Source organism: Heptranchias perlo, chromosome 7 (assembly GCF_035084215.1).
Source record: "Heptranchias perlo isolate sHepPer1 chromosome 7, sHepPer1.hap1, whole genome shotgun sequence".
Taxonomy (NCBI): Eukaryota; Metazoa; Chordata; class Chondrichthyes; order Hexanchiformes; family Hexanchidae; genus Heptranchias; species Heptranchias perlo.
The window spans coordinates 37,942,754-37,968,999 of NC_090331.1; the positions used below are offsets into that span (position 1 = coordinate 37,942,754).

At 40.3% G+C, this 26,246-nt stretch overlaps 1 protein-coding gene across 4 annotated transcripts in view; it reads right to left on the reverse strand.

The window, feature by feature from the left end:
- Nucleotides 1-388: 388 nt before the first annotated feature.
- nostrin (nitric oxide synthase trafficking) overlaps nt 389-26,246 on the reverse strand; it is a 29,138-nt gene continuing 3,280 nt past the window's right edge. For 2 of the 4 annotated variants that reach the window (XM_067987333.1, XM_067987334.1), the window contains exons 2-16: nt 26,071-26,156; nt 20,918-21,001; nt 16,676-16,738; nt 13,240-13,321; nt 13,059-13,121; nt 12,632-12,730; nt 10,817-10,942; nt 10,245-10,343; nt 9,988-10,113; nt 9,486-9,594; nt 9,292-9,380; nt 8,483-8,608; nt 4,804-5,029; nt 3,115-3,201; nt 389-1,043 (exon numbers count right to left, since the gene is read on the reverse strand). In XM_067987333.1, the coding sequence (XP_067843434.1) occupies nt 913-1,043; nt 3,115-3,201; nt 4,804-5,029; nt 8,483-8,608; nt 9,292-9,380; nt 9,486-9,594; nt 9,988-10,113; nt 10,245-10,343; nt 10,817-10,942; nt 12,632-12,730; nt 13,059-13,121; nt 13,240-13,321; nt 16,676-16,738; nt 20,918-21,001; nt 26,071-26,156 (1,596 nt within the window). In that variant the 3' untranslated portion in view covers nt 389-912. The remainder of the gene's footprint in view (nt 1,044-3,114; nt 3,202-4,803; nt 5,030-8,482; nt 8,609-9,291; nt 9,381-9,485; nt 9,595-9,987; nt 10,114-10,244; nt 10,344-10,816; nt 10,943-12,631; nt 12,731-13,058; nt 13,122-13,239; nt 13,322-16,675; nt 16,739-20,917; nt 21,002-26,070; nt 26,157-26,246) is intronic. The other 2 variants (XM_067987335.1, XM_067987336.1) reach the window with 2 other exon arrangements.

A 26,246-nucleotide genomic window follows, 5' to 3' on the forward strand; every position in this document is an offset into this window, starting at 1 on the left:
CTTTTATGTACATAGAATTTTTGTTTAATTTTTTTGTTGAAATAAACATTTGTCATTAGAATACCAATAAAATAATGGTAGCAATAGTCAGACCCATGGCTTCATTCTTCTGCACTAATTCTTGACCTGCTTGGCATCCTTTTTTATTTGTCTAAGTGCTCAGTTACATTAATTTTAATCAGTTCAGAGGCTATTTGGGCACCATTCAACAATCCCATCATTGTCAAAACAAAAAATAAGAAACCTGCATAATTTTTTTTACAATATATATGCATGAAAGATAGTTGAAAACAGGGCAACTTAGAATGACAGCTGAAGTTAATATTGGTTTCTTATTTTTTGTTTTGACAATGATGGGATTGTTGAATGGTGCCTAAATAGCCTCTGAACTGATTAAAATTAATGTAACTGAGCACAAAAATTGTTCCCAAGTAAACAGTATTAATGGAGTGATATTTTTCACAAGTATGACTCTTATTTTGTGATGGAATTTGGATAAAATAACCGTGAAGAATAGATTGGCATATTTTTAAAGCATCTTAACAGCTTTGCATGTGTTCGGAATGATAAAAGAAAAGATATGCTTTGGATATAAATCACTGCCAGTTAAAGACTTGTACTAATCCTGTGCTCTTTATACTTAAGGAGCATATGTTCATGAATTCAGAGCAGGCATATGTCAATAATATATTTGTTTCTAGTGCTCATGCATAAATTATGACAGCACATTCATAAGATGAAACAGTCTTGGTCCAAAATGTGAAAATCAACGTTTTGCTTTTAAAACCTGCTGCAAAACCACATTACTGTCTTGAATTGCTTCAATTCTTCAATGTTTTATTAGCATTTTGCCACACCACCTTGTCTTCATTCAAAAAAACAGTGACACCATAGGTTTGCACTGGTTCATGCCTATGTAGACCTGCTTTTTCTCACTTCCGGTAATTCCTCTATGTAGGTAGCTGGGAAAATGCCCTTCTTTCCTCGCAAGCTGCCAAACCACCATCCAGTCACATCTTTCTTGTGAATGATAAGTATATCACCTACAGAGGGGAAAAAAAACTGAAAGTCAGAACTTGTATCCAAGAGTATAATATTCTCTGGTCATTGATTTGTGCAGGTAGTGCTGAAGTCTTGTGCTCCAGAACTAGCTGCGCCTCTAGCCAAACTGTTCCAGTACAGCTACAACACTGGCATCTACCCAACAATGTGGAAAATTGCCCAGGTATGCCCTGTCCACAAAAAGCAGGACAAATTCATTCCGGCCAATTAGGTGAGGTGAGAGTGACTGCCCTTGACATCAAGGCAGCATTTGACCGAGTGTAGCACCAAGGAGCCCTAGTAAAATTGAAGTCAATGGGAATCAGGGGGAAAACTCTCCACTGGCTGGAGTCATACCTAGCACAAAGGAAGATGGTAGTGGTTGTTGGAGGCCAATCATCTCAGTCCCAGGACGTTGCTGCAGGAGTTCCTCAGGACAGTGTCCTAGGCCCAACCATCTTCAGCTGCTTCATCAATGACCTTCCCTCCTCCATAAGGTCAGAAATGGGGATGTTTGCTGATGATTGCACAGTGTTCAGTTCCATTCGCAACCCCTCAGATAATGAAGCAGTCCGTGCCCGCATGTAGCAAGACCTGAACGACATCCAGGCTTGGGCTGATAAGTGGCAAGTAACATTCGTGCCAGACAAGTGCCATGCAATGACCATCTCCAACAAGAGAGAGTTGAACCACCTCCCCTTGACATTCAACGGCATTACCATCACCAAATCCCCCACCATCAACATCCTGGGGGTCACCATTGACCAGAAACTTAACTGACCAGCCACATAAATACTGTGGCTACAAGAGCAGGTCAGAGGCTGGGTATTCTGCGGCGAGTGACTCACCTCCTGACTCCCCAAAGCCTTTCCACCATCTGCAAAGCACAAGTTAGGAGTGTGATGGAATACTCTCCACTTGCCTGGATGAGTGCAGCTCCAACAACACTCAAGAAGCTAGACACCATCCAGGACAAAACAGCCCGCTTGATTGGCACCCCATCCACCACCCTTTAGATGGCTTGATTGGCACCCCATCCACCACCCATTCACTCTCTTCACCACCGGCGCACTGTGGCTGCAGTGTGTACCATCCACAGGATGCACTGCAGCAACTCGCCAAGGCTTCTTCGACAGCACCTCCCAAACCCACGACCTCTACCACCTAGAAGGACAAGGGCTGCAGGCACATGGGAACAACACCACCTGCACGTTCCCCTCCAAGTCACACACCATCCCGACTTGGAACTATATCGCCGTTCCTTCATCGTCACTGGGTCAAAATTCTGGAACTCCCTAACAGCACTGTGGGAGAACCTTCACCACACGGACTGCAGCGGTTCAAGAAGGCGGCTCACCGCCACCTTCTCAAGGGCAATTAGGGATGGGCAATAAATGCTGGCCTTGCCAGCGACGCCCACGTCCCATGAATGAATAAAAAAAATGTAATAGTCGCTGCTGTCCAGCGGTCTTGGAAAAAGGCCCGTAAGAACTTATGATGCAGGTTAGATGTAGAAAATATAGGACTAGCAGTAGGAAAAGGTGTTAAGGATGGTCCCATGTTTATGTTGTGAAAGGTCTATTTTACCAGCAAAACAGCTGGAATGAATTATCACCTAGCATAACATTCCAATTATTCAAATGGAACTCATATTGGGCTAAAGATCAATTGTATATTTAAAACTGGTTATTTTCACTAGTGTGAAAGTGGCTATTCTTCATGCACAAGCCTTAATGAGTGTCAATAGGCAATTTCACTGTGGGAAGCATCATAACCTGTTTTTATTCAATATCCACACACTTTCCAGTAATGATCACTGGCCAGCAATTAGAAGTGGGAACATGGCTGATTTTTGTTTCCCTTCTTAGATCAAAATAACAGCTTATAGATGCAAAGCTTCCACAGCTAACTCTGCAAATGCCACTGGTCAATCCTGGGATCTTTCTCAATGCTACTATGGGTGGTAGCTATTGGCAGAAATAATCATCTTACATAGAATTACATTGAAATTTCAAAAAACTACTTGTTCATCCCAGCCATATGCTAGTAATTTTTTTAAATGGAAGTCCTTACCTTGCTGCATGTTAAGTTCATCATCTCTGCCAGCCTGATAATCATACAAAGCTTTACATGTACCAATCTCTTGAATAGTATCTGTTGCTGAAGAATGAAATAAGAATCTCTTAAATGTTTTGAAATAAATTTATACGGTATCAAGATGAACAAATTTTGAATGTTTTTCTGGCGTACAAAACTTCTTGTTTAAATTAATTTAATTTAATTTGTCTTGACCAGGCATCACACAATGAGTGGAATTTTTTACAATCTAATAGGGTCTCAAATGTAGCATGTGGCTTATCAAAAAATAACAGGCAGCGCACGCGTGATTTTCTGTTAAGCTGCCTGCTCTTTTCAAGGCCGTTCTGGTGGCATTGGATCTCCAGAAAATTCCACCCAATATGAATCTTCGGGGGTGAAACTGGTCTTTGTTGTTAGCCCGAAACTTACTCATAGTGAATCGGCAGCCCGCTTTACATCGCGCTCGATTTTCTTTTCCATTGACTGCCAATTTCCCATTTCATGCTACTGGCGAAGACCAATTTCACTCCTTCACCTCTACAAGTGAGACTGATGATAAACAGGCAAACAGCACACTGAGGGGTTGTGATGATATCCTAAACTGCAGACTACCTTGGAACACATTCCCGAGTGTATGATTCTGCTTAATGTACAGAAATTTGGTGGTTTATTATTGCTTTCCTTTTCTTTTACCCTGCAATGGTGTCATGGTAGGCAATAATGGGCAGTGGAATCCTTTGATTGGACATGTGAACTGACAAGCTATGAAATTAATATTTATTTTACCGACCTATACAGAGGAATATCATAGCATCTAATACATATGTTTATAAGTGAGATTGATTGGATAAGATGAAATTACAAATGACCTCTGGTCACTCTATACATGGCAACTCATGAAATATCTGATATATAACTCACTGCCTGCTATCTATTATTTCATTGCAATTGATAACAATTTCTTTATGATGTCATAGCATTTTCCTTATATGTAAGTTTAACTATCTTCAATGTGCTTCCAACTATTTTGAAATGGCTTTGTAAAAATGCAGTACTGTAAAGGTGACTACCTGCCACCTGTAGAATAAAACAATATACAAAAAATTGACATCCACTTTCATAAGGCTATCCTGGGAATTTGTGACTTCTTTCTTAAGTCCTCATGCTTTTGCTTACAAGTAGATTGTGTACCCCACTGATCCTATTGTGTCTCTTCTATTTAATTCCAATTTCAAGTGAGCTGTTCTGCCTTCACCAGATGTCCGCTTTTGGGTCCTTGGTGACATTCAAAAGAGTTCAATAAATAGGCTGCCCCCCAAAAAAATAGTTCTCCAGGCTTATTATTTCTAATAAAGGGAAAACAGTTTTTGCGAGTTATACTGTTATATTGATTCTGCAGAACAGAGGTTTCAAACACAACAGATATGAGAACTACCATAAGCATACAGTAAAAGTATCAGAATTACATAAAAATACTGCCCTGTAACAAAAACAAAAGAGAATTGTTGAGGACCAAAATGAATTAGATTTAATCTGCTTAAAATGTATTTCTTCTTGCTTAAGAATTTGCTTACTTCTTGTCACTTTGGAAACCAAGGTTTCAGCAAAAATCACTTTGCATAAAACTGATCAGAAAGGACGCCCAATCATTTAGACCAAAATGATCTTGTTCATCTAAATTACCATAGTCAGCTGAGCTTGCGTCTGCCTCTGAGCGCTCCACTCCCATCTCTGAATGATTTGAATTTGTTGTATGATTACTGTATATGGGTTCAGTTATCTGCTGGGAGCTGTGTCCATGGTGATCTCTTCTGCTATCGGAAGATACAGAGTTTGTCACACTTCTGTGATGGTGCACATTCTTAATTTTCATAGGACGTGACACCTGCACCACACTGTGATGATGTTCCTGCCAAATAAAATGTTAATAATTGAATATGATTTAACGTTATTTAAAATCAACTCAGTAGCTTTCTGTGTGAAATTTTACATGTTGTCAATTGTTATGCAGCCCTATGAATCTATAGAATCTATGATTATGCAACCCAATACTCCTCAGTAGGATTGCTTATGGATCAGATCTACCATTCCCTCAAATAGTTTGATTTGATAAAGAAAGTACCCTACTCAACAGGTACAGTATTATATTGTGACAGTGGCCCCCATGACTGGTGTCTCAAAGAGCCACAAGAAATCTTAACAACTTCCCAACAGCAACATATCTTGGATCTCATTGTCAGGTACTGATTGGTATTACTCCATGAAAGTGAACATTTCCCCAAAAATGTTGTAACAGCTTTGTGTTAATATGAATCTGATGTTTCTGCTACCATTCCACCTCTGCAGAAAGTTTCTAAATTATTCAGCTTCTCTTCATTATTCAGATCCCTAAGCCCTTTTCTGCAATGCCTCCAATGCCTCAATCTCCTTGGTGTAGTAAGGTGAACAGAATTGTACCCAGTACGCCAAGCATAGCCCTACCAGTGCCTCACACAGACTCATTGGGCTCGATTTTTGCACCCGCAATCGGGTGCGTTCGTGGTGGGGGGGGTTTGCGAAAATCGGGGATTCCCGGGGCGGGTCTGGAGCCCGGCTCCAACCTGCCCACTTCCGGGTTCCCCAGTGACGCGCTGACATGCGCGTGCAGCCCCCGCATGTGGGACTCCCGCCGGCAATTAAAGCCAGCGGGGTGCCACTTAAAGTACTTAAACTGGTACTTCAGGTTGTTTACAGACCTGATTGACCTGATATTTTAGGAGGGCTGGGATTTTGAAATGAACTGGGACTGTTTCCCGTACTGGGGGAAACACTCCCAGTTCAAATGGACGTGTTGCAGCCATCAGCCTGTGGCAGCTGCAAAGGTCCATTTGACAGGTAGGAGGGTGAGAGACCCTCACTCATTGCAGGAGGCCACTCTGTCACTTTGGACAAAGTTTGGCCTCCTCCACCCTCCTCCTAACAATAAAATTCACAAACTTATCCCAGTGTCCAGACACATGTACCTACCTTGCGGACCCCCTCAAATGTACATCTTGCGGATGGCGGCCACCGTAGCTGCAGTCATGACCTACTCGGAGGACAAACAGCATCACCAGTCTTGCCAGCCACGCCGTCCACCTCTGACACGTGGAGCCCCACAACACAGTGCTGTGACACATCCACCTGCACAGCAGGAGGGAGGGCAACGGCAAAGAGAGATGCGTCGCAGAGGGCACTACCCTTGCCATAGGGTCTACAGACCGAGGATCAGCTTCCTGGATCTCTCTGAGCAGCAGTGCACACGGAGGCTCAGAGTCACTCGACATGTAGTTGTAGACATCTGCAGCCTCCTTCATGCCGAGCTGCTCCCGGCTGGCCCGAGCACCATCTTCTTACCTGTCGCTGTCAAAGTCACCACTGCCCTCAACAACTTCTCCTCTGCATCCTTCCAGGGTGCCACTGGGGACATTGTCTCTCAGTCGTCTGCACAAAAGAGCCCTGCAAATACACCTACACCCACTCTGCAGTGACACAATGGGTGGCATCAGTTGTGGGTCTTCATAGTGATCCTCAGGAAAGGGCATTATTGCACAAACCAGACAAGATTCGCAAAGACGTGGCAGTAGTGGTGACAATATAAAATGTTATGTGAGTTGATCGGAAATTAAATATAGGTAAACACCATGACAAACCTCAAACACCCTTGTGCATCCCCTTCATGCTCACGACACGTTTGCCTTACGCTTCCTACTGCACATATGTGATGCATGCCCTGTGGCTGCAGCACAGGTAGTGGCAGGTTGGGTGAGGCTGACTGTGAAAGAGATGCATGAGAGGGTGAGTGTGAGATAGAGCCATGAGATTGTATGAGGATTGGGTTGAGTGGTAGTGGCGGGATGAGTACTGGCGAGGTGAGTAAGTGCAGGTGAGATGAGAATGAGCTTTGAGTGGGTGTGAGGGGTGATGTGATAGAGTAGTGTTGGCAGTGCAGAGGGAGATGTGGGGTGGGGGCGGTGATGTGGCAGACGGAGGGGAGGGGAATGAGTAAGTGTACTCACTTTGGCTGACCTACTTAGGTGATTGAAGCGCCTCCTGCGCTGTATGCAGGTGCGCGATATGTTGGTGGTGCTGGTGACCTCCTCTGCCACCTCGAGCCAGACCTTCTTGGTGGCAGAGAGAGGCTGCTTCCTCCCGCCTGCCGGGAGGAAGATCTCTGTCCTCCCCCTCCTCCTCACCCCATCCAATGATACCTGGAGTGAGACATCATTAAACCTGGGAGCAGCCTTCCCCCTGGGCTGCTCCATGCTGTAATTTTTCCTATTTCCTGCAGCATCAGTCAGTGGAGGACTGCCCTTTTAAATAGGGCTCCTCCAGCTGACAGACCTTACTGCGCATGAGCAGTCCGCCTGCCGCGCAGCTTACCAGCGGGAAACCCGGAAGCACAGGTAAGTGGCTCCAATTAGCCTGCGATGCCGTGTAGAGCACACTGATTTCACCGGGCGCGTTACCCACGTGCCAAGTCGACCCCCCCGCTGAGAACCCGCCGCCCTGCTAATATCGAGCCCATTATCACCCCCTGGGATTTATGCTGTATCCCTCTTATTATACACCCCAAGATCCAGTTAGCTTTCCTTACCACTGCGGCACACTGCTTTTGAGTTGAGTGAGCTTCCACCAGTATCCCCAGGTCCCTCTCCTGTGTTGTGTCCTGTTGCCTAGAGCTATTTAGTTTATATTCTCACTGTTTATTTCCCTTTTCTAATCTCATTAACTTACATTTGACCACATTAAATGGCATTTCACATTCATTGACCCCTCCCCTTCCCAACCTTTTGAATTTGGTTTGCCTCTTCCCTATTGATGGAAACCCCCATTCCCAATTTGGTGTCATCTTCAAACTTAGACTGTTTGGTTTCTGTCCCAGGCTCCAACTCATTTATATATACTGCAAATAGCAATGGCCCCAGCACTAATTATTCATTAAAGTATTTTACAGACTATTCCTGATAATTCAAAATTGTTTTTTTTGCTAAAAAATGTAAATAACAGCAAAGTGGGAATTTAATGCTAAAGGAAAATTCAGATTATCAAATAATTTGATTTAACAATTTTGAATTAAGAGGAGTAAACTGTATTTGACCAGACCTTCAAAGAAATACATATTTGTAGGTTGGTCAGTTGTACTGAAGAACTAATCATTTTACAAATTAAATGAGGTCAAAATTCACCATGTTCAATCTATTTGTCAAAAGAACCAATACAAAGATATAAAGTAACATATCACCATGTGATGTTGCTTTATACCCTTGATAAGTGGAGAAATTAGGAGGCAAGTACTCTGAATTTCCAAGTACAGTGCAGTTAATTTGAACTCTGGATGCACCTTATCTTTCCATTTAGTGATGTCGTCACTTAGTGGATGGGAAGGTTTGGGATTTCCTTCCAGTTCTGCCATAGTTGATGCAAGTTTGAAGAAATTTACTTCCAAGAGGATTAGTTTCAGTGTTGCCTAGGAGCAGAAGTTAGATTATTATCATTCTTAAAATGGAAAAACCATATACAACAATTATAGGGTTGACATGAAATCTTATTTTCAGTTCTCTAAATTTGTGATGAATTGATTTCTGATATTCATTTTAATTTAATTACATTCTTATGCAGAAAAAGTGCTGAGATGCTATAGTATAAATTCAGCGTATATTCCCACTATAACTGTAGTGTCAGTATGAAGTGGTTTCTCTTCACATCAAGCATTCATTTAGAGAGTAGGGTATAAGTAAAGGGCTCAACGTGACACTGGAATGAAGCAGACCAAGCCTTCCTAGAGGAGGTTTGGAGTCAGTTTAGGCTTTGACATTTGATCCACACTCCGAGTTTAGCAGTTTGGGCTTCGCACCAACATTAAACTTGTAGAGGGTGAATGGACTGTCAATTTCACAATCCTTAAGGAAATGTAATGTCACATTAGGAATGAGTTAACAGAATCAAAATCAAAACTGATCCAAATTGGGCATTTTGGACTTAATCCCAAAAATCTAAATTTCTCTGTATTTACTAGGAGGCCTATACTGGGTTCCTTTACATGTAAGTATCTTTTATCCAGTCATTACATGGTGTTATTCACTCTGTTATGCCTTACAGCTTTTTAGACTATCTTATATTTAAAGACCAACATGATAGCGATATATTTACCTCATCTCGCATTGAGACAGTTTTTTCTTCAGTCTTAGGATCTGAAAATGATGGACTTTTGAAACTTGTTCTAATCATCTTCTCTAACCCTGAAAAGCATCCAGAATATTTATTCTTACTATCATTTTAGAGCTAACATATTCATATTAAAGCAAGTCCTGACTTTTCAGCAAAAACTTAAGGTGCACCACAACCTTCTTTGTTTTTCTTTACTTTGGTTATATCGTCTTGAAGCCTTTGTAGTTTCAGTGCTAGTGCAGTCTTCCTTCTTTCTCTATCCATTACATTCCTACTATCTTCTTCCTGTTATGTTAACAATAACAACAGTAATGCAAATAATTTTGTATTTTCAGTTCAAGTGTCAAGTGTTTCTTCAAATCTCTGACTTATATCTGGCTTAATTTTCTGATTGCAGATCATTTCTAAATCGGAGTATAAATGAATGCCGACAAAGGCTCCCACTTAAAATATCAACTTGTCTTTCTCTTTCTGCTGCTAACTGACTTGTTGCATATTTCCAGCACTTTCATAATATAATATATTCAACATTATTTTGGATCCTTGTTCACATGAAACTATGGGACAACTTTCAATCTTTTGATATTTACTTTTGGTACTACTGTATATTAACATATGCAAATGAAGAGTGAAGCACTTAGTAACTTTGAATAATGCAGTATTTAAACATCTACTTACATAATAATCTGTAAGCAGAAATTCTATTTTGTTTTCATCTGATAAAATAGATGTATCGTCCAGCAATGACTGGATATCTTTCTCAATGTTGACATTTTGTACAGCTTCATGCACTTGCCTTTGATGCTGCAAGACAACATAAAATGTATTTCATTCATCACATAAATGCAAGATTTAATAATACTTATGCACCAGTATTGCTTAACAACAGTCCTCTGTAGCTCTAGGAATGATTGTACTGATTGTAATACTCTTACTTCTATGAGTGTTCTTCCAAAACAAGTAATGTGGTGGCTGTATTTATTTAAGATATCGCATAGGAGCTTTATTTTCTCTTTTTCCAAATCATGTATTGCCTGTTAGAAAGCAGAAAATAACTGTGAATAATCAATGATCAGATCTAAACATAGAATCTCAGAGCTCCTCTGAACAAAAAAATGGGAAAGTGACTTTTTTTCTGTAATTGACAACCTATTAGCAAAATTACACTCTCAAAAATTGCATGCTTCAATATTACTCCAAAGTTGCATTTTTATTAGCAGGTTATTAATTGTGGAGAAGAAAAGGCATTCTTCCACTGCTCATTAAAAGGAATTTTTGGCCCACGTTTATGTAGGGCTTAATATCACAAAGTTAGTAACATTGGTGCTGGACCTGAAAGAAATATGAACACCCACCTGAATTTATAAGGAAATGAACAGTTGAGCCTTAATATTTTGTGATTTGAAAAAATTAAACCAAACAGGTTTCTTTTGGTTTCTGAAAATACCCTGTTTGTATTAATCGTGCAATCCTTTAAAATAGAATTCTACAGACACATGTTACTTGCCTGATAAGACTGCTCAAACATAGACTCCCAATTCAGTCTGATGTCCTCACCAGCCCTGTTTTGTTCATAGTACTGTTGGTCAATTTTTGTCAGTATCTCTGTAGACTTTTTCAGTTTATTCAGCAGCTACAGGATCAAACCACGAACAACAATTATTCTGTAAAATTATAATTAGAATAGTCCCAATGTATAAAAAATATACCTTCACTGGATAGTAATTCACATGAGTAAATATTGTGGTGAATGAACAAACAGATTATGGTTACTTATAAGATATCATAAGCAGGATGCCTTTAGCGAATTCTGCTCTCTATTGTGTGTTCTATTAAGAAAATAGTAATTCTACAATAGACATTTTGCTGAGATTACACTTGACGTTGTTCCAATTATCCCAGAGCTGACATTTAGGAGAATAATAGGCAAAAAAAGAAAAAAAAAACCCAAGGTGAACACATCTGGACTCACATACTGTTTGTGGTTCTACTATTAACAATAGATCATTGGAAATCTTATCTTGTTGGTTGATACCTCTGGTCTCAACTCAACAAGTTTGTAATAACTACAGGATATATAGCCCTATTTCATTGGATACATTATTGCTACAATAAGATGATAGCACTGATTAACAAATAAGTATTTAAGATAAAAAGTATGTTACATTTTGAGGCCCATGAATTGTCTAAATATTGTTGTATTCAGACCTATACCATGAGAGGAAATGGAGATATTATATAGATTTGCTTAATGGCTTTAATCTTATGGGAATTTTTAGGGACTATATATGAAGTGGTGGGTGGCAGTGATAAGACTACACTCTGAAAGTCAATCACCATGGACTGAAAAAAAGAGTTGGGGAGTTATGATGGAACAGGAAGACAGCACTGCCACCACTACCCATGTGAAGGAGCTTCACTGAAGAAAGACTGAAGGTAGAAGCCATCATACATATAAGATGAAAGAACCTAAGAGAGTCACCATGTGAGAGGAGATAGCTTGTGGTGGCTGTGACCTAGAATAATATAAATCAGGGTCTGTGTTATCTCCTGGACTAGTTTCGACAGCCTAAAGGGGTCAGATAGGAATTTTCCAGATTTTTCCCTAATTGCCTTTTTATCTGCTTTCTCGCCTCTCTCAAGAGATTATATGGCTCCGAGCGGATGGAGAGTGTCTGTGTTGTGATGCAATAGGCATCACAACTGTATGGGATAGGCTAGATGGACCAGTGGGTCTTCCCCTATCCATTATTTTTATATGTTCATAACTCCTGTACATGATTCTGAAGTAAACTACCTTTTTGTAATGGCTCTGACGGATGTTAAGGTAGATTGAGTTTAATTTTTTACACTTTAATGGTGTTACAAAATTTGACTGCATCACTCATAAATTATTTGGTTGGCTCCATTTGTTGTATCAAATAGGGACAGGAACCTAAGAGAGTGACCATGTGAGAGGAGATGGCTTGTGGTGGCTGAGACCTAGAATATTATAAATCAGGACCTGTGTTATCTCTCTGCCTGTAATGTCTACTGTGACACAAACTGCCACTGTCAATTTAGTAATGATAGCTACGCCAAAACATCTGAAGAATAGAAATCAGCACATAGATAGCAACAAACAATCCTTTAATAACAGGGCTGAGGAAGTATCGTAGCTGCTCAATACTAAAGGGTCTAGCATACTGTTGGCCTATCACCAAATAACAAAGTTAAGCAAATAGTTTCAATAAAATATTTCAATTTCAGTGGAGCTCACTTAAGATCTAACAACATTGCTACTGCTAAAGTTAGCTACTTTAAATAATCCAGTCTGAACAACCTTTCTTTTCTCTTTTTCAGATACTATTTGTCTGTTGTTTTCCACAAAATGAAAAACTGTTTCATGGTCCTTCGTAGATCCCATCAATTTCTTTTTACTCTGTAATCCAAAGGTATTTCAACAGATTATAATCTGAATTAAAAAGTGTTAAATAAGCAAGGTTTTCCTTTGTGATAACATTTGATAAAGCAAGAAAACCAAGTAAAAATATTTATATTTTCAATGGCTTTGAACCCAAAATCCAGACAGATATGCAATACAATTTTTATTTAAAACTATATTACTGACTTGTAAGCAAAGCAACTTCAGTAGAATAATTTTTGTGCTTTTACAAAATATGTTAAAAAGAGTAAAATTATTTTCAAATATTGTGCTTTAATGTAGAATAGACACTGATGAGTACAATATTTAAAATGCTAAATTCTACCTTAATTTGTTGACTCCAGTTGTCTGTAACAAGCTTTGATGACTTTTCAACTGCATTATCCATCTGATGTAGAAGTGTAAGATTGGACAGAATAGGAAATATTAATGTAAAAGGAAAAATAGAAATAAGTTATCTAAAATAAAGAGAAATGCTTTTAATTTGTAGAATGCACAATACATACTGGCTTTCTCCTTTTAGCATGTTCATTTAGCATCTGACGGATTGGTTTAATGGCTTCTTGTTGAATGGCACTGGCTAATTTCCTGTTTTAAATAACAAGAAGTTTAGATTCATCAGATACAATAATTACTACATCTAGATTTCATTGACCTTTTGATACAAAGAAAATGCATCAACATTACTGTGGATATTATCTCCAAAAATTAAAATACAGTGACAAGTTGCATTTATAAAGTGTTCTTCACACTGAAAATTTTCTCAGAATTGTTGGGAGAGGTAGATACTGAGCAGAAGGTAGAAGAATTTGGGGAACCAAAGGATGGCCAAAGAGAGAAAGGTTTTCAGGAGGTTTTTGAAGGCAGGAGAGAATTAGCAAAACAAATTGGTTTTAGAAGAGAGTTCTAGAAAGCATGGGCAGGAGCAAAGGGATTTAGGTGTCCATTACACAAATTACTAAAAGCTAGTGTACAGGTAGAAAAAGCAATCAGAAAGGCTCATGGAATGTTAGCGTTTATCTCAAGGGAGTTGAAATACAACAGCGAGGAAGTGATGCTTCAGTTGTACAGACCCCATCTGGTGTACTGCATTCAGTTTTGGGAACCGCACCTCAGGAAAGATATATTGGCCCTGGAGTGGGTACAGCGCAGATTCACCAAAATAATACTGGAGCGGAAAGGGTTAAACTATGAGCACAGGTTGCATAAACTTGGTTTGTATTCCTTGGAGTTCAGAAGGTTGAGGGGGTGATCAAATGGATGTGTTTAAAATGATAAAGGGATTCGATAGGGCAGATACAGAGAAACTATTTCCTCTGAAGGGTGAATTCAGAACAAGGGAAAATAATCTTAAAATTAGGAGAAAGGCCAGTTAGAAGTGAATCAGGAAGCACTTTTTCACACAAAGAGTAGTAGAAATCTGGAACTTTCTCCCCCCAAAAGGCTGTGGAGGCTGGGTCAATTGGAATTTTCAAGACCGAGATTGCTAAATTTTTGTTAGGTAAGGGTATCAAGGGATATGGAGAAAACGTGGGTAAATGGAGCTGAGTTACAGATCAACCATGATCTAATAGAATAGCAGAACAGGCTCAAGGGACTGATTGGCCCACTGCTTTTCCTACGTTCCTATTATGGCTGAGATCGGCCTCTGATGGTGAAAGATGGTGACATTGCAAGCAGTAATCCAGAGTTGAAGGAAAGGAGGGTGTACACTGCAAGTTAAGACTGAAGAAGATTTCCCAGATAGGGCGGGATGAGGTCATGAAGAAATGCTATTGGAGTCAGTAATGTTAGCAGAGAGATAGAGTAGGTTGGTATCGGGATACACGTAGAAGCTGACCTCATGGTTGTGGATATTGTCATTAGGGGCTAGATGATAAGAGGGGAACACATATAGGACGCTAAACTGGGCCATGTAGCGCCCGTTGTTTTGGTGCTACGCGGCCTCTCGAACATCCAATATAGCACCAAACGCCATCTTGATATAGGAGTTAACGCATGCGCAAATACCAAATGCCGGAAACATGTAAAGTAAGGAGAAAATGGATACAATCAGTGTGCAACGCTGATTTAAAGTGATAGATACCAATTTGGCACTTAACGCTCATCTCAACGCACAGTCTTAACCACAACCATCTGAACATGTCTTAGAATGCCTGGTGGACCCCCACCAGAACTATATAAAGGGACCATGCAGGATTTACAGGTTAGTGGCTGGATTATTGCTTCTGGTAACTGATACATTTGTAACTGTTTTTGGAGGTCTGTACTTGGATAGCTCAATTGTGAATTCTAAATCTGAGATTGATAGATTTCTGTGAATCAAGGGTATTAAGAGATATGGGGCTAAGGCGGGTATATGGAGTTAGGTCACAGGTCCAGCATGATCTCATTGAATGGCGGAACAGGCTCAACGGGCTAAATGCCACTGCTACTTGCTGCCTCCTGTTTTGTGCCACCTTCTTCTGCAAGAAAGTGGGACGTGTATCTGGGTGATGTGCCTGTCATGGTTGAATAGCTGCCAGTGTGTGTGGCCTGTGAGTTGTGGGTGGGCGGCTTGCAACAGTGGTAATGTGTAAGGGTGAGAGGAAGCATCTGATTGGAAGAATTGAATACTGATGGAAAGAGTTTGTTGGTATGTCAGTGATGGGGGTGTAGTGCGTGGAGCAGTGGATGCGGCTAGTGGTGCAGTTGGTAGGAGATGGCACTTGACAGTTGACCTCACTCACCTTGACCACTCGAGTCAAAGCATTGAACTTCTTCCTGCACTGCATCCATGTTCATGGTGTTGTGTGCCTGGCATTGACTTCATCCCTCGCTGCCTCCCACTGCCTTTGGCCATATGTCTGGAGGTCTTCTTGCCCCGCCACCACCACCCCCCCCACAACCCCCGCAGATATAGGATGTTCCGCCTTCTATCCACCTCTTGCACCATGGTCTCTAGTGCTTCAGCAGAGAACCTTGGTGCATTCACTCTCGCAGGCCTGGTAGCAACTCAGATCAGGAGATTGGTGAGGTCTGGCATGCAGATTGGAGGATGTGGGATTTAGTAATGCGCAACCTTTATTCAATGTTTGAACATATCTTATCAGTGTGTAAACATAGGGACGGGACCTGCATCTGTGCTTTACGTGTGCAATGTCTGATCTCCGTTCAGACTCTGTGCAGACAGTACACTGCTATTTTTAGCAAATGACAGGCTACCTTCAAGAGATTTTAAGAGACATCCTCCCTTTAAGAGATTGGGGCTCAGATCTGCCCCCTTGTGGATCAAGAGCAGATTCATCACTCAGGTCCTCTGATTCTGGGAAGCTTTTCAGTATTTTTCTTAAAAATTTGTGTGTGAATCAGCAAGTGGAGACTAGAATTTGGTCTCTAAATATTTGGTTGACACCCAGGGCGTACTTATGTCTGGGTGGAGTGACCACTGGCTCAGTGGTAGTATTCCTGCCTCTGAGTCAGAAGGGTTGGATTTGGGACCAACTCCAGTCAACCCTGACAAGTGAAGCCTTGGCTCTGAATACTGGGTTGAAGTCTAGTGGGGGCACATGCATCTGATAGGTGTGGGTGCCCTGCCTCATCATAAAGCATAATTGGGGCTCTTTAACCTTGGTTGCAGCCCACCCAGGAGAAGTTACTCCAAAGATAAAAACCATGAGGAAGGAAACGGACAAGCACCTCAGCTTCACTTCTCTAGTAAGTGGCTCAAGAATGACATGTGTAAGATTTGAGTTACGACCTGCCCTAGAGCAGAATATAACAGAGGGACGGACCTCGAATACTTTGATTATTACAGCCTCAGGTGTTAAAATTATATAATACACAGTGGAATAAGATATGATAAAAATCCTTCAAGGCTCAAGGTCAAATAATAGTGAAGTAGACATGGTTCCAAACTATTGCCATTTATTCTAGCCCGCTGAACGCCATCTTTTCACCCACCCGTGCAAGTCCGCTGTAAATGCCATTTCTTGAGATACGCAATTCCACCCATCAAAAATGGAGCTGCAAAGAAAAACATTTATTAAACGATCAATAACATGAAGTCATTAATTGAGATTATATTGTAAATTATATTGTTAATTATATTGAGAATAAACATTTTTTTAACAACAAAACATTCTGAATTGTCCATAAATACTTCAATAAACTTTTTTTTTAACAACAAAACATTTTGTATTGTCCACATATATTCCAATAAAAATGTAGTTGAGGGATGCAGTCTCTGGCTCCACATTCAGGAAAGTATTTTTTAAAAAGCTCACCTTTTTGGTGGCAGCCTCCAGCGGTCCCTAAAAGGACCATTGATTAGGCAGCACGTAGACGACATTTTCCTGAACACAGCCGGCCTGGTGCTGGCTACGTTCAGAGATGGCCAATTTTATAAAGGGGGCATCAAACAGGAGTTAGGCCCCCTATTTGCCTATGCAAAAAGCCTAATGCCTTTTTCAAGCTTGGGCCCTGGACGCCGCTTTCTCTGTCTTCACCAATATGACGGGCGGCACACTTCTGGCAGGTAATGAGCACACCCAGCCCACCATATTGGATGCATGGGCACCAGTCCTGTGCCTGAAAACGGGTGTGGTGTGATCGAATTTTTAGGCTATGGTTTTTTAGTGTTTCCACATTGGCTTTCAGTAAAGAGTTAAATAATACAACCCTTTCAAATGTGTTTGTAGCAAAAAGCGGCATTAAAATCAGTTCAGAAAATGCTTGTGTAGGAACAATGAAGTTCTCACCACCATTCTGAATGAAGACAGACTGAAGGGAGAGAGCCATAGTACTACTATTTCCATCCACTTGCTCTCATATTTCAGTGCTTGAGCACTCAAAACACAGAGGAGGAAGTTATCTGTCCCATATCTCAGCTCCGATTAGAATTCTTCAGAGGCCAATGAAATGTAAGTTATTTTTTAAAAAAATCAATCAGAAATCATTGCTGTGGAGCCAGGAGGAGCAGAAAGGTTCCCACCTACTCGGATCGACCATTCCTGCTCCACCCAACAGGGGGACTTATTTGCCTTACAGGCATCGGCCCGACATTCATCTTTGGAAAAGGGGTGCGGTGCCTGCGAAGGCGTTGGCAGCTCGCCCAGATAATGTGAATGTGGTCCAAGACAAATTTTGGCCGACCTCAGGTCTCCCGGTTGGGCACTCGCTGGTTACGTATGAAATGGGCCCAGTCAAATTTCTACCTCATCAAGTCTCATGGAATATTTGATCATCTTAGTCTCTACATATCCCAGTAACTTACAATGCTATTTTCAATCCAATATTTATCAAGTTCCTCTCTAATCAACATAGCATCACATGCTTTTACTGGGTATCTGATCCATTTTTCCACTGCTTTGTTGGTGACAAAATATTTTTCTGATCTTTGGTCTTGCTTGGAGCTTGTTAATTTTGCATTTGTGTCCTCTAGTCCTGGACACACGGCATATGTCAAATAACTTATTAACATCCAAATAATCCATGCCAAATAACTTGTTAACATCCACATAATCTATTTTACAGATTTGGATCACATCCTCCCTTAATCTTCTTTTCTTCAGTGAAAACAGGTTCAGTCATGCAAGTGTCTCCTTAGGATTCAAAGTCCTAGGTCTTAGAATCATGTCTATGACCCTTCTATGACTTCTGCCTAATGCATCTCTTGAAGGTAGGAAGCAAAAATTGTGCTTCCAGCAGAGAGCCACACTCACAGGGAGAACAGGTCAGAGAATCAGGGTTATAGTGTGAGTGTGTCTTTCATGCAGAGAGCTCAGAATCGTAGAATCACCCTTAATGTTCCAAAGATGGCCTCATCAGTAATCTATATAAGGTCAGAATATATTATTTCAACTTATGGTCAAATTCCCTTGAGATGGATCCTCATTTTTGATTAGCTTGTTTGATAACAGGTTCTCATTGACTGGGAACTTTCAGCGATTGATTAGTAATCACATTCAAACCCTTTTCTTTTTCCACCTTTGCTATTGGACACCCTTTCAGTATGTACACGTTTGATGTTTCTTGTTCCAACATGCATTACAATATGCTTTATTAATTCATGTTTCTTTGAATATTATGTATCTCCCTTATAGCTGTCATCAGGCTACATTACTTGGTAATATCAGCAAATTCATAATTTTACAAGAAGTACTCTTCTCCAAACTGTTTTTGAATAATATGAACAGATCTCTACTGAAATCCAAAAATTCACTGGACCCCCAGGTGGGGCTTTTTCCATTTTTCATCTTTCTATTGCCAAGGCAATTTTCAATTCAGCCAGCTAACACCTTCTTTAAAAGTCTCATACATGGAACCTTATCAAAAGCGTTTTCAAAATCTATGAAAATTATCGTGATGATCCCGTGATCCTGCACTCCCAGCAAGAAGTGGCGCTCGTGGGATGCACATTTCTGCAATTCACGGGTGCACAGCCCTTGATTTTTCATCCATTAATTTTAATGAATGGTAAAATTATGGACTATATGCCCATGATTTCCCAAGGTGTACTCACTGTGAATACCATACCCTGTAGGGAGCATTGAATCACAGTATCACCCCACATATTCTTGGTTTAGTTATCTCCTCAAAGAATTCTAGTAGATTACTGAGGCATGGCCTATTGCTTCTAAATCTCTGAAGGCTATTTCTAATGGTCTATGTTCTTTTTGAATGAGCATTGATACTATTTCCTATAATGCTGTAGTCTTTGTTTCTACTTACAGATGTGAGGCTAACTGCTGTATTCTGTAACTCCTCACTTTTATTTGAATATCAGGGTAACATTTCCTATCCTGTACTCCAAAGGTATAGCTCCTGTTTTTTATGGAGCTTCTAAAAATATTAACCAGAACTTTGCTTGAGGGTTGTAATAAATAAGGAAAATGTTGCCACTGAAATAGATATCAGATACATTGGCTCACATGAGTGTTAGATAAATTAGCTTCCCTGGTTGTCTAATGCTTATGATTTGGTGTTCTCATCACTGTAGCCTGAGTTTGTTTCCTGGTCTGGGAATTTGAGATTCTCAAGATAAAATTAGTAAGCATTAAGAAATGCTAATCAAAGACAGCCAGCATGAATTTGTTAAAGACAAGTTAGGTTTGACAAATTTAATAGATTTTTTTGAAGAAGCGACTGACTGGATGGATAAAGGGATGCTGTAGATGCAGTGGATATAGATTTTCAGAAGGCATTCATAAGAGGCTTGTTAGAAAAATTTAGTCATGTTGGCTGATGGATAGGAAACAAAGAGTTAAGAGTAAATCGATATTGCTCAGATTGGAGGAAGGTTGAAAATAGTACACCCAGGGTCTAATTTTGTTCTTGGTGTATAAAGGTGATTTGGACTTGGCTGTGATCAGAGAGAGGGGCAGTGGGATTTATTTTGAATTGTTCTAGCAAAGAGCTGGCACAGACATGATGGGCTGAATTGCCTCCTTCTGTTTTAAATTTCTATTCTATAGTTCTATGAGCATTAGCTTCTGACATGCTGTGTGATGTGTTTATTTGTTAAAGATGGATAGATAAATGGAAACAGTTACCAACAAGATTTCCAGGCTTTGCACCAGCAACTCTTGAAAAACTGCTTATAGTTTTCTAAATTATCATTCCAGTATCGGACAATTGGATACTCTTGCACTATACTAATTAGATTTGAATAGCCCAGAACACATCAATAATCACTGCATTCAAATCAACTGTTAGTTAGAATCATCGAATCATAGAAAGGTTACAGCATGGAAGGAGGCCATTCGGCCCATCAAGTCCGTGCTGGCTCTATGCAAGAGCAATCTAACTAGTCCCACTAACCCGCCCTATCCCATAGCCCTGCAATTTTTTTCCTTTCATGTACTTATCCAGTTCCCTTTTGAAAGCCATGATTGAACCTGCCTCCACCACCCGCCCTGGCAGTGCATTCCAGATCCTCACCACTCGCTGCGTAAACAAGCTTTTCCTCATGTCACCTTTGTTTCTTTTGCCAGTCACCTTAAATCTATGTCCTCTGGTTCTTGGGCCTTCCGCCAATGGGAACAGTTTCTCTTTATCTATTCTGAATGGACCCTTCATGATTTTAAATACCTCTATCAAATCTCCTCTCAACCTTCTCTGTTCCAAGGGAATCCAAAAGTCTGGATAAAGTTTTTATCCTTATTATTTGAATGCAGAAACTTATATTTCAAATATGTTGCTTACTTTTTTATTATGTTGGTGGATGCTTTGGTAATTTTGCTCGCCAGTCTGAGGAGTCCTTTGGCGTACCTCTTTTCTAGGTCAGCCCTTAAACAAACACAATAAACTGTCATGTGACTTAGAGCAGGTAAATATTAAAACTACAGTGCCACACAGTTACTCTTTTTCTTTTAAGACTAGTGCCTGCTTTTAAATGCACGCTGTTTCAAACTGCAATGCCACGCAATTGCCTGTATTTTTTATGCAGAAACCTGTATAATGAAAAGTTTTGTGTCTGTAGTGAACTGTCGAGTCTGTTATGACTGTCGTGTCTGACAGGAATAACCATCCAAATTTTAATTTTCTCCCTAATTACATTACAGCAAAAAAATTCTTCCCAAGAAATAAGATCTAGCACAAATATCCAGACTTGTCATTATCTATTGCATCCTGCATAATTATGCACTGGAGAGAGTCCAACTACAGGAAGCGGAGGAACTATCTTGGGAAAGGGAGGAGAATCTGGATGGAGATAATGATCAGTAAAAGAATGAGAATGACCTAGAAGATCATCCTGTTGCTGGTCAAGAAATGTCAGAAGTATTCTGATATGCGACACATACTCAAAAAGAAATGAAGCATCAGCAAATTCATAAACACACCCAAGCCCTATATTTGCTATCTTCACCATCTTCTCACAATACTAAAATCTCAAATTTAAAATGTTTGCAATTTCCCAAGAATGCCAAGGTCTATCGTGTCCCAATCCCCAGTGCCCCCAATAATGAGGAGGGAGCAAAAGCCGAAAATGAAATTTATTACTATATAAGTTGCACATGATTCTCAAACAACACCATTGTGCTTCATCTTGTGCCTTTGCATTCTCAAGCACCAATCGCTAAGCAAGAATGTTCAGGTGTCACCTGAACGCCCGAAAGCACAGCTTGGCCAGCTGCTGACTGTCACAATGGGCCTCATAGGACGGAGGTGCTATCTCCAGCAGCTACTGTCCTGAGAAGGATCAATACCAAGGTGCATCTCCAAATCAGATGCCAGGGCAATCTAGTCCTGCCACTGCAAACCATCATATTCAGGCATCTGGGGGATTGCAGTCCAATAGTGAGACTCATTTGACTGCAATCCTGAGAAAATGCTAGCTTCTGAGAAGGCCTGCCTGGTAGTTCAATGGTGCCCGGCACATTCTTTGAGAGGCCAGAGATCAACTGAAAAGACCGAATGGTCTCTATCAGAGCAGAGAATCCCCTGTGTTTGCTCCTCTCAATGAGGGTGCCCAAGACTTCCATTGCAACTGGATATGATATTGCTCCCGAGGCCTTGTTTATGGAGTTGACCTCTGTAGACCTTCCTGGAGCTGTTACCCTCTCCAGGGACTGCTGAAATGAGAGAAACCCTCCCCAGTGGTGCTGCACATACTGATAGTGAACTCGAACAGCTGACCAGACAGCTGCAGCACATTCTAGGAGACAGTCCCTTATGTGCCTGCACATGAGTGCGATGCTCTGTTAGATCCTTTGTTTAAAAGCAGGGCCTTGACCCATAATATCTATGCCCCAAAGCTCCTCAGCCAAGGCTTGACATCTCTGGATCCTCAAATCAGAGGCAACATCGTCCTCTTCATCCATCCTCCCTTCTCCCGACCACTGGTGCATTGTGTATCACCCAGTGCTGTCCCATCCTAATCACTATCCTGATGTCACTGGGTGCCAACTTCTGGGCATAATGCTTGGGAGTGGGCAGGCATACATGTGCACTGCACTTCTGCCGATGCAACGGAGCAGCAGGAAATTTAGGCCTACATCTCTGTTCTGGATTGCCATACTAGAGGGAAAAGTCATTCCCTATCAATCCTGTACGTTCCCTTCATTATTTTAAACACTTCAATCACCCCTTAACTTTCTCTTCAGTTTTCCAGTCACATCGTAATTCAATCCCGAGCACCTGAAACTGAACACAATACACCAAATGAGGTCTGATCAGTGCTCTGTATTAATATTAATAGTAGTTCCTTGCTTTTATATTCTAAACCTCCTATGATGAATTCAGCAAAGAGGAACATTTTTCTGATAGGAATATTTCAGTGATAGGAAGAACATGATAGTGATAGGAAAATTGTTTCCATATTACAAAGAACATGTAAGCAAAAGAAAACATTTCTGTGATCGAGAAGCATTTCAGGGAAAGAACAATCTGGTGAGAGAAGCATGTTTCATTGAGACAGGAGTTTTCTGCTAATAGGCAAAGTGTTCGATCCACACCGGAACATATCAACGAAGGGAAGTACATCTCAGTAATATAGAGGTTACTTCAGTGATAGGAAGAAATGAAGCACATTTTAACAATAGATATAGAGAATGTACCTTCCTAGCATTTAATGCTACAATGCAAAAATGTTACATGGCTGCAGGTTTAAAGTCTGATTTTTGAACAATTTTACAACTTTACTTATATTTCAGGTAGGAAAGATAATGGAATCTTTACTCAAAGATGTAATAGAAAAACATCTAGTAAATGAAAATATAGTAAAGAGCAGTCAGCACAGATTTCAAAAGGGAAAGTCATGCTTGACCAACTTCATTGACTTCTTTGAAGAAGTAACAAGGAGTAGACAGGGGTAATGTAGTAGATGTAATATATTTGGATTTTCAAAAGGTCTTCAATAAGACATTGAGACAGGAGTGTTCTGATAATGGGCAAAGTGTTCTAGCCACATCGGAACATACCAATGAAAGGAAATGCATCTCAGTACTTCTGAGATTGTACACTCATAACGAAGGTCAGTGCACATGGAGTCAGGGGATGGGTAGCAGAATGGATAGCAAGCTGGCTACAAAACAGAAAACAGAGAGTAGAGGTTAAGGGTAGCTACTACCCTAGAGGTTAAGGGTAGACTGGCAAAAGGTGGGAAGTGGTGTTCCACAGGGATCGGTGCTAGGACCACAGTTAATCACAATTTATATTAATGATTTGAACTCGGGAATCGGAAGTACAATTTCAAAATTTGCAGATGACACCAAATTGGGGGGTATAGTTAATGCAAAGGAAGAATGCGTCAAAATGCAAGAAGACATTAATAAACTTGCAGAATGGGTGTGTAATTGGCAAATGAATTTCAATATAGATAAGTGTGAGGTGGTGTATTTTGGTAGGAAGGTTAAGGAGGCCACATACTGCTTGGATAATAGGAGTCTAAATGTGGTAGAGGAGCAGAAGGATCTTGGCTTTGTAAATGAGATATTGGCTTTGTAAATAGGGGCTTGAATACAAAAAACAAAGAAGGTTGCTAAACCTTTACAAATCACTGGTTAGGCCTCGGTTGGAGAATTGTGTACAATTCTGGGCACCACACTTTAGGAAGGATGTCAAGGCCTTGGGGAGGGTACAGAGGAGGTTTGCCAGGATGATACCAGGGATGAGGGACTTCAGTTATGTAGAGAGACTGGAGAAGCTGGGATTGTTCTCCTTAGAGCAGAGAATGTTAAGGGGAGATCAATAGAGGTATTCAAAATAATGAGGGGTTTTGATAAAGCACATAGGGAGAAACTGTTTACGTTGGCAAGTGGGTCGGTAACCAGAGGTCATAGATTTAAAATAATTGGCAAAAGAACTAGAGGGGAAATTAGGAGAAATATTTTCATACAAAGGGTTGTTAAGATCTGAATGCACTACCTGAAAGGTTGGTGGATGCAGATTCTATAGGAACTTTCAAAATTGGACACGTATTTGAAGAGGACTAATTTGCAAGGTTATGAGGAAAAAGCATGGGTGTGTGTCTACATTGGACAGCTCTTTCAAAGAGCTGGCATAGGGATGATGGGCCAAATGGCTTCCTTCTGTGCTGTAAGATTCTATGATTCTATGACCTTGGGGTACAGATACACAAATCACTAAAAGTAGCAATGCAGGTTAACAAGGCCATAAAAAAGGCTAACCAAGGACTAGGGTTCATTTCTAAAGGGATAGAATTGAAAAGCAGAGAAGTTATGTTAAACTTATATAGAACCTTGGTTAGATCACACTAGGAGTACTGTGCACAGTTCTGGTCTCCATATTAAAAAAAGGATATATAGGCATTGGAGAAGGTGCAAAAAAGATTCACAATGATGATACCAGAACTGAGAGGATATACTTATCAGGAAAGGCTGAACAGACTGGGGCTCTTTTCTTTAGAAAAGATTGAGGGGTGACCTGATAGAGGTCTTTAAGATGGTTAAAGGGCTTGATAGGGTAGACATAGAGAAAATGTTTCCTCTTGTGAGGGAGTCCAAAACTAGGGGCCGTAAATATAAGATAGTCACTAATAAATCCCATAGGGAATTCAGGAGAAATTTCTTCACCCAAAGAGTGGTAAGAATGTGGAACGCGCTACCGCAAGGAGTAGTTGAGGCAAATCGCATAGATGCATTTAAGGGGAAGCTAGATAAGCACATGAGGAAGAAAGGAATAGAAGGGTGTGCTGATAGGGTTAGATAAAGAGGGGTGGGAGGAGACTCATGTAGAGCATAAACGACGGCATAGACCAGTTTGGCTGAATGGCCTGTTCCTGTGCTGGAGACTCCATGTAACTCGAGGTAACTTTTTCAATACTTGCTTCCTAGCATTGACATTAAGGTTTGAATTTGTATTGTGTAAGCACACCTATAAAATAATAATTCCTTTGAAACAATGCCTTATTTAATAATTCTGTGAGCCAGAACAAATACTAATTCTAGTTAAATATATGTTAAATCACAATTTGGTTTTTCAAAAATGTGATCTCAATATGCTATCATATACTGAACAATATCATTAGAATGAACCAATAATAATTATATAGCTACTCTGCTTAAAATTACTCCAGCAGATACTGGTCATTCTTTTATTCAGCGACTATTAAATATTAAATTGTTTATTCTCATCCACCTGAATATCTGAGGTGGTGCTTCAAAATGTCTTATTGTGTTTTAATGTTTATTATATATCCTATTGAAGAATAATTGAATCCACATACACAAGGTTATACTTTGCATTGCAGTAATGTGGACCGGCATTGCCAGACATAAAGCTCCCTTTTAATGATCAGAAAAATGGCAGCAGGACAATATATTATACTTTTACAATAGAATTACTTTGTGATTTTTGTACAGTTAATCATCAAGGTGAGATTATATTCATTGTACCTCTGCTGAAGGACAGATATGAGTTCTTTGCAGTAATTGTCACCATTTTTGGCAAACTTCTTGATATGTTGATACAGTCTATCATACTGAAAATAACCAGATATCAGTTAATAGTAACATACATTAATTTCTTAGTAAAAATAATTGGAATACTATAATGTTATATGTCAGGCCTA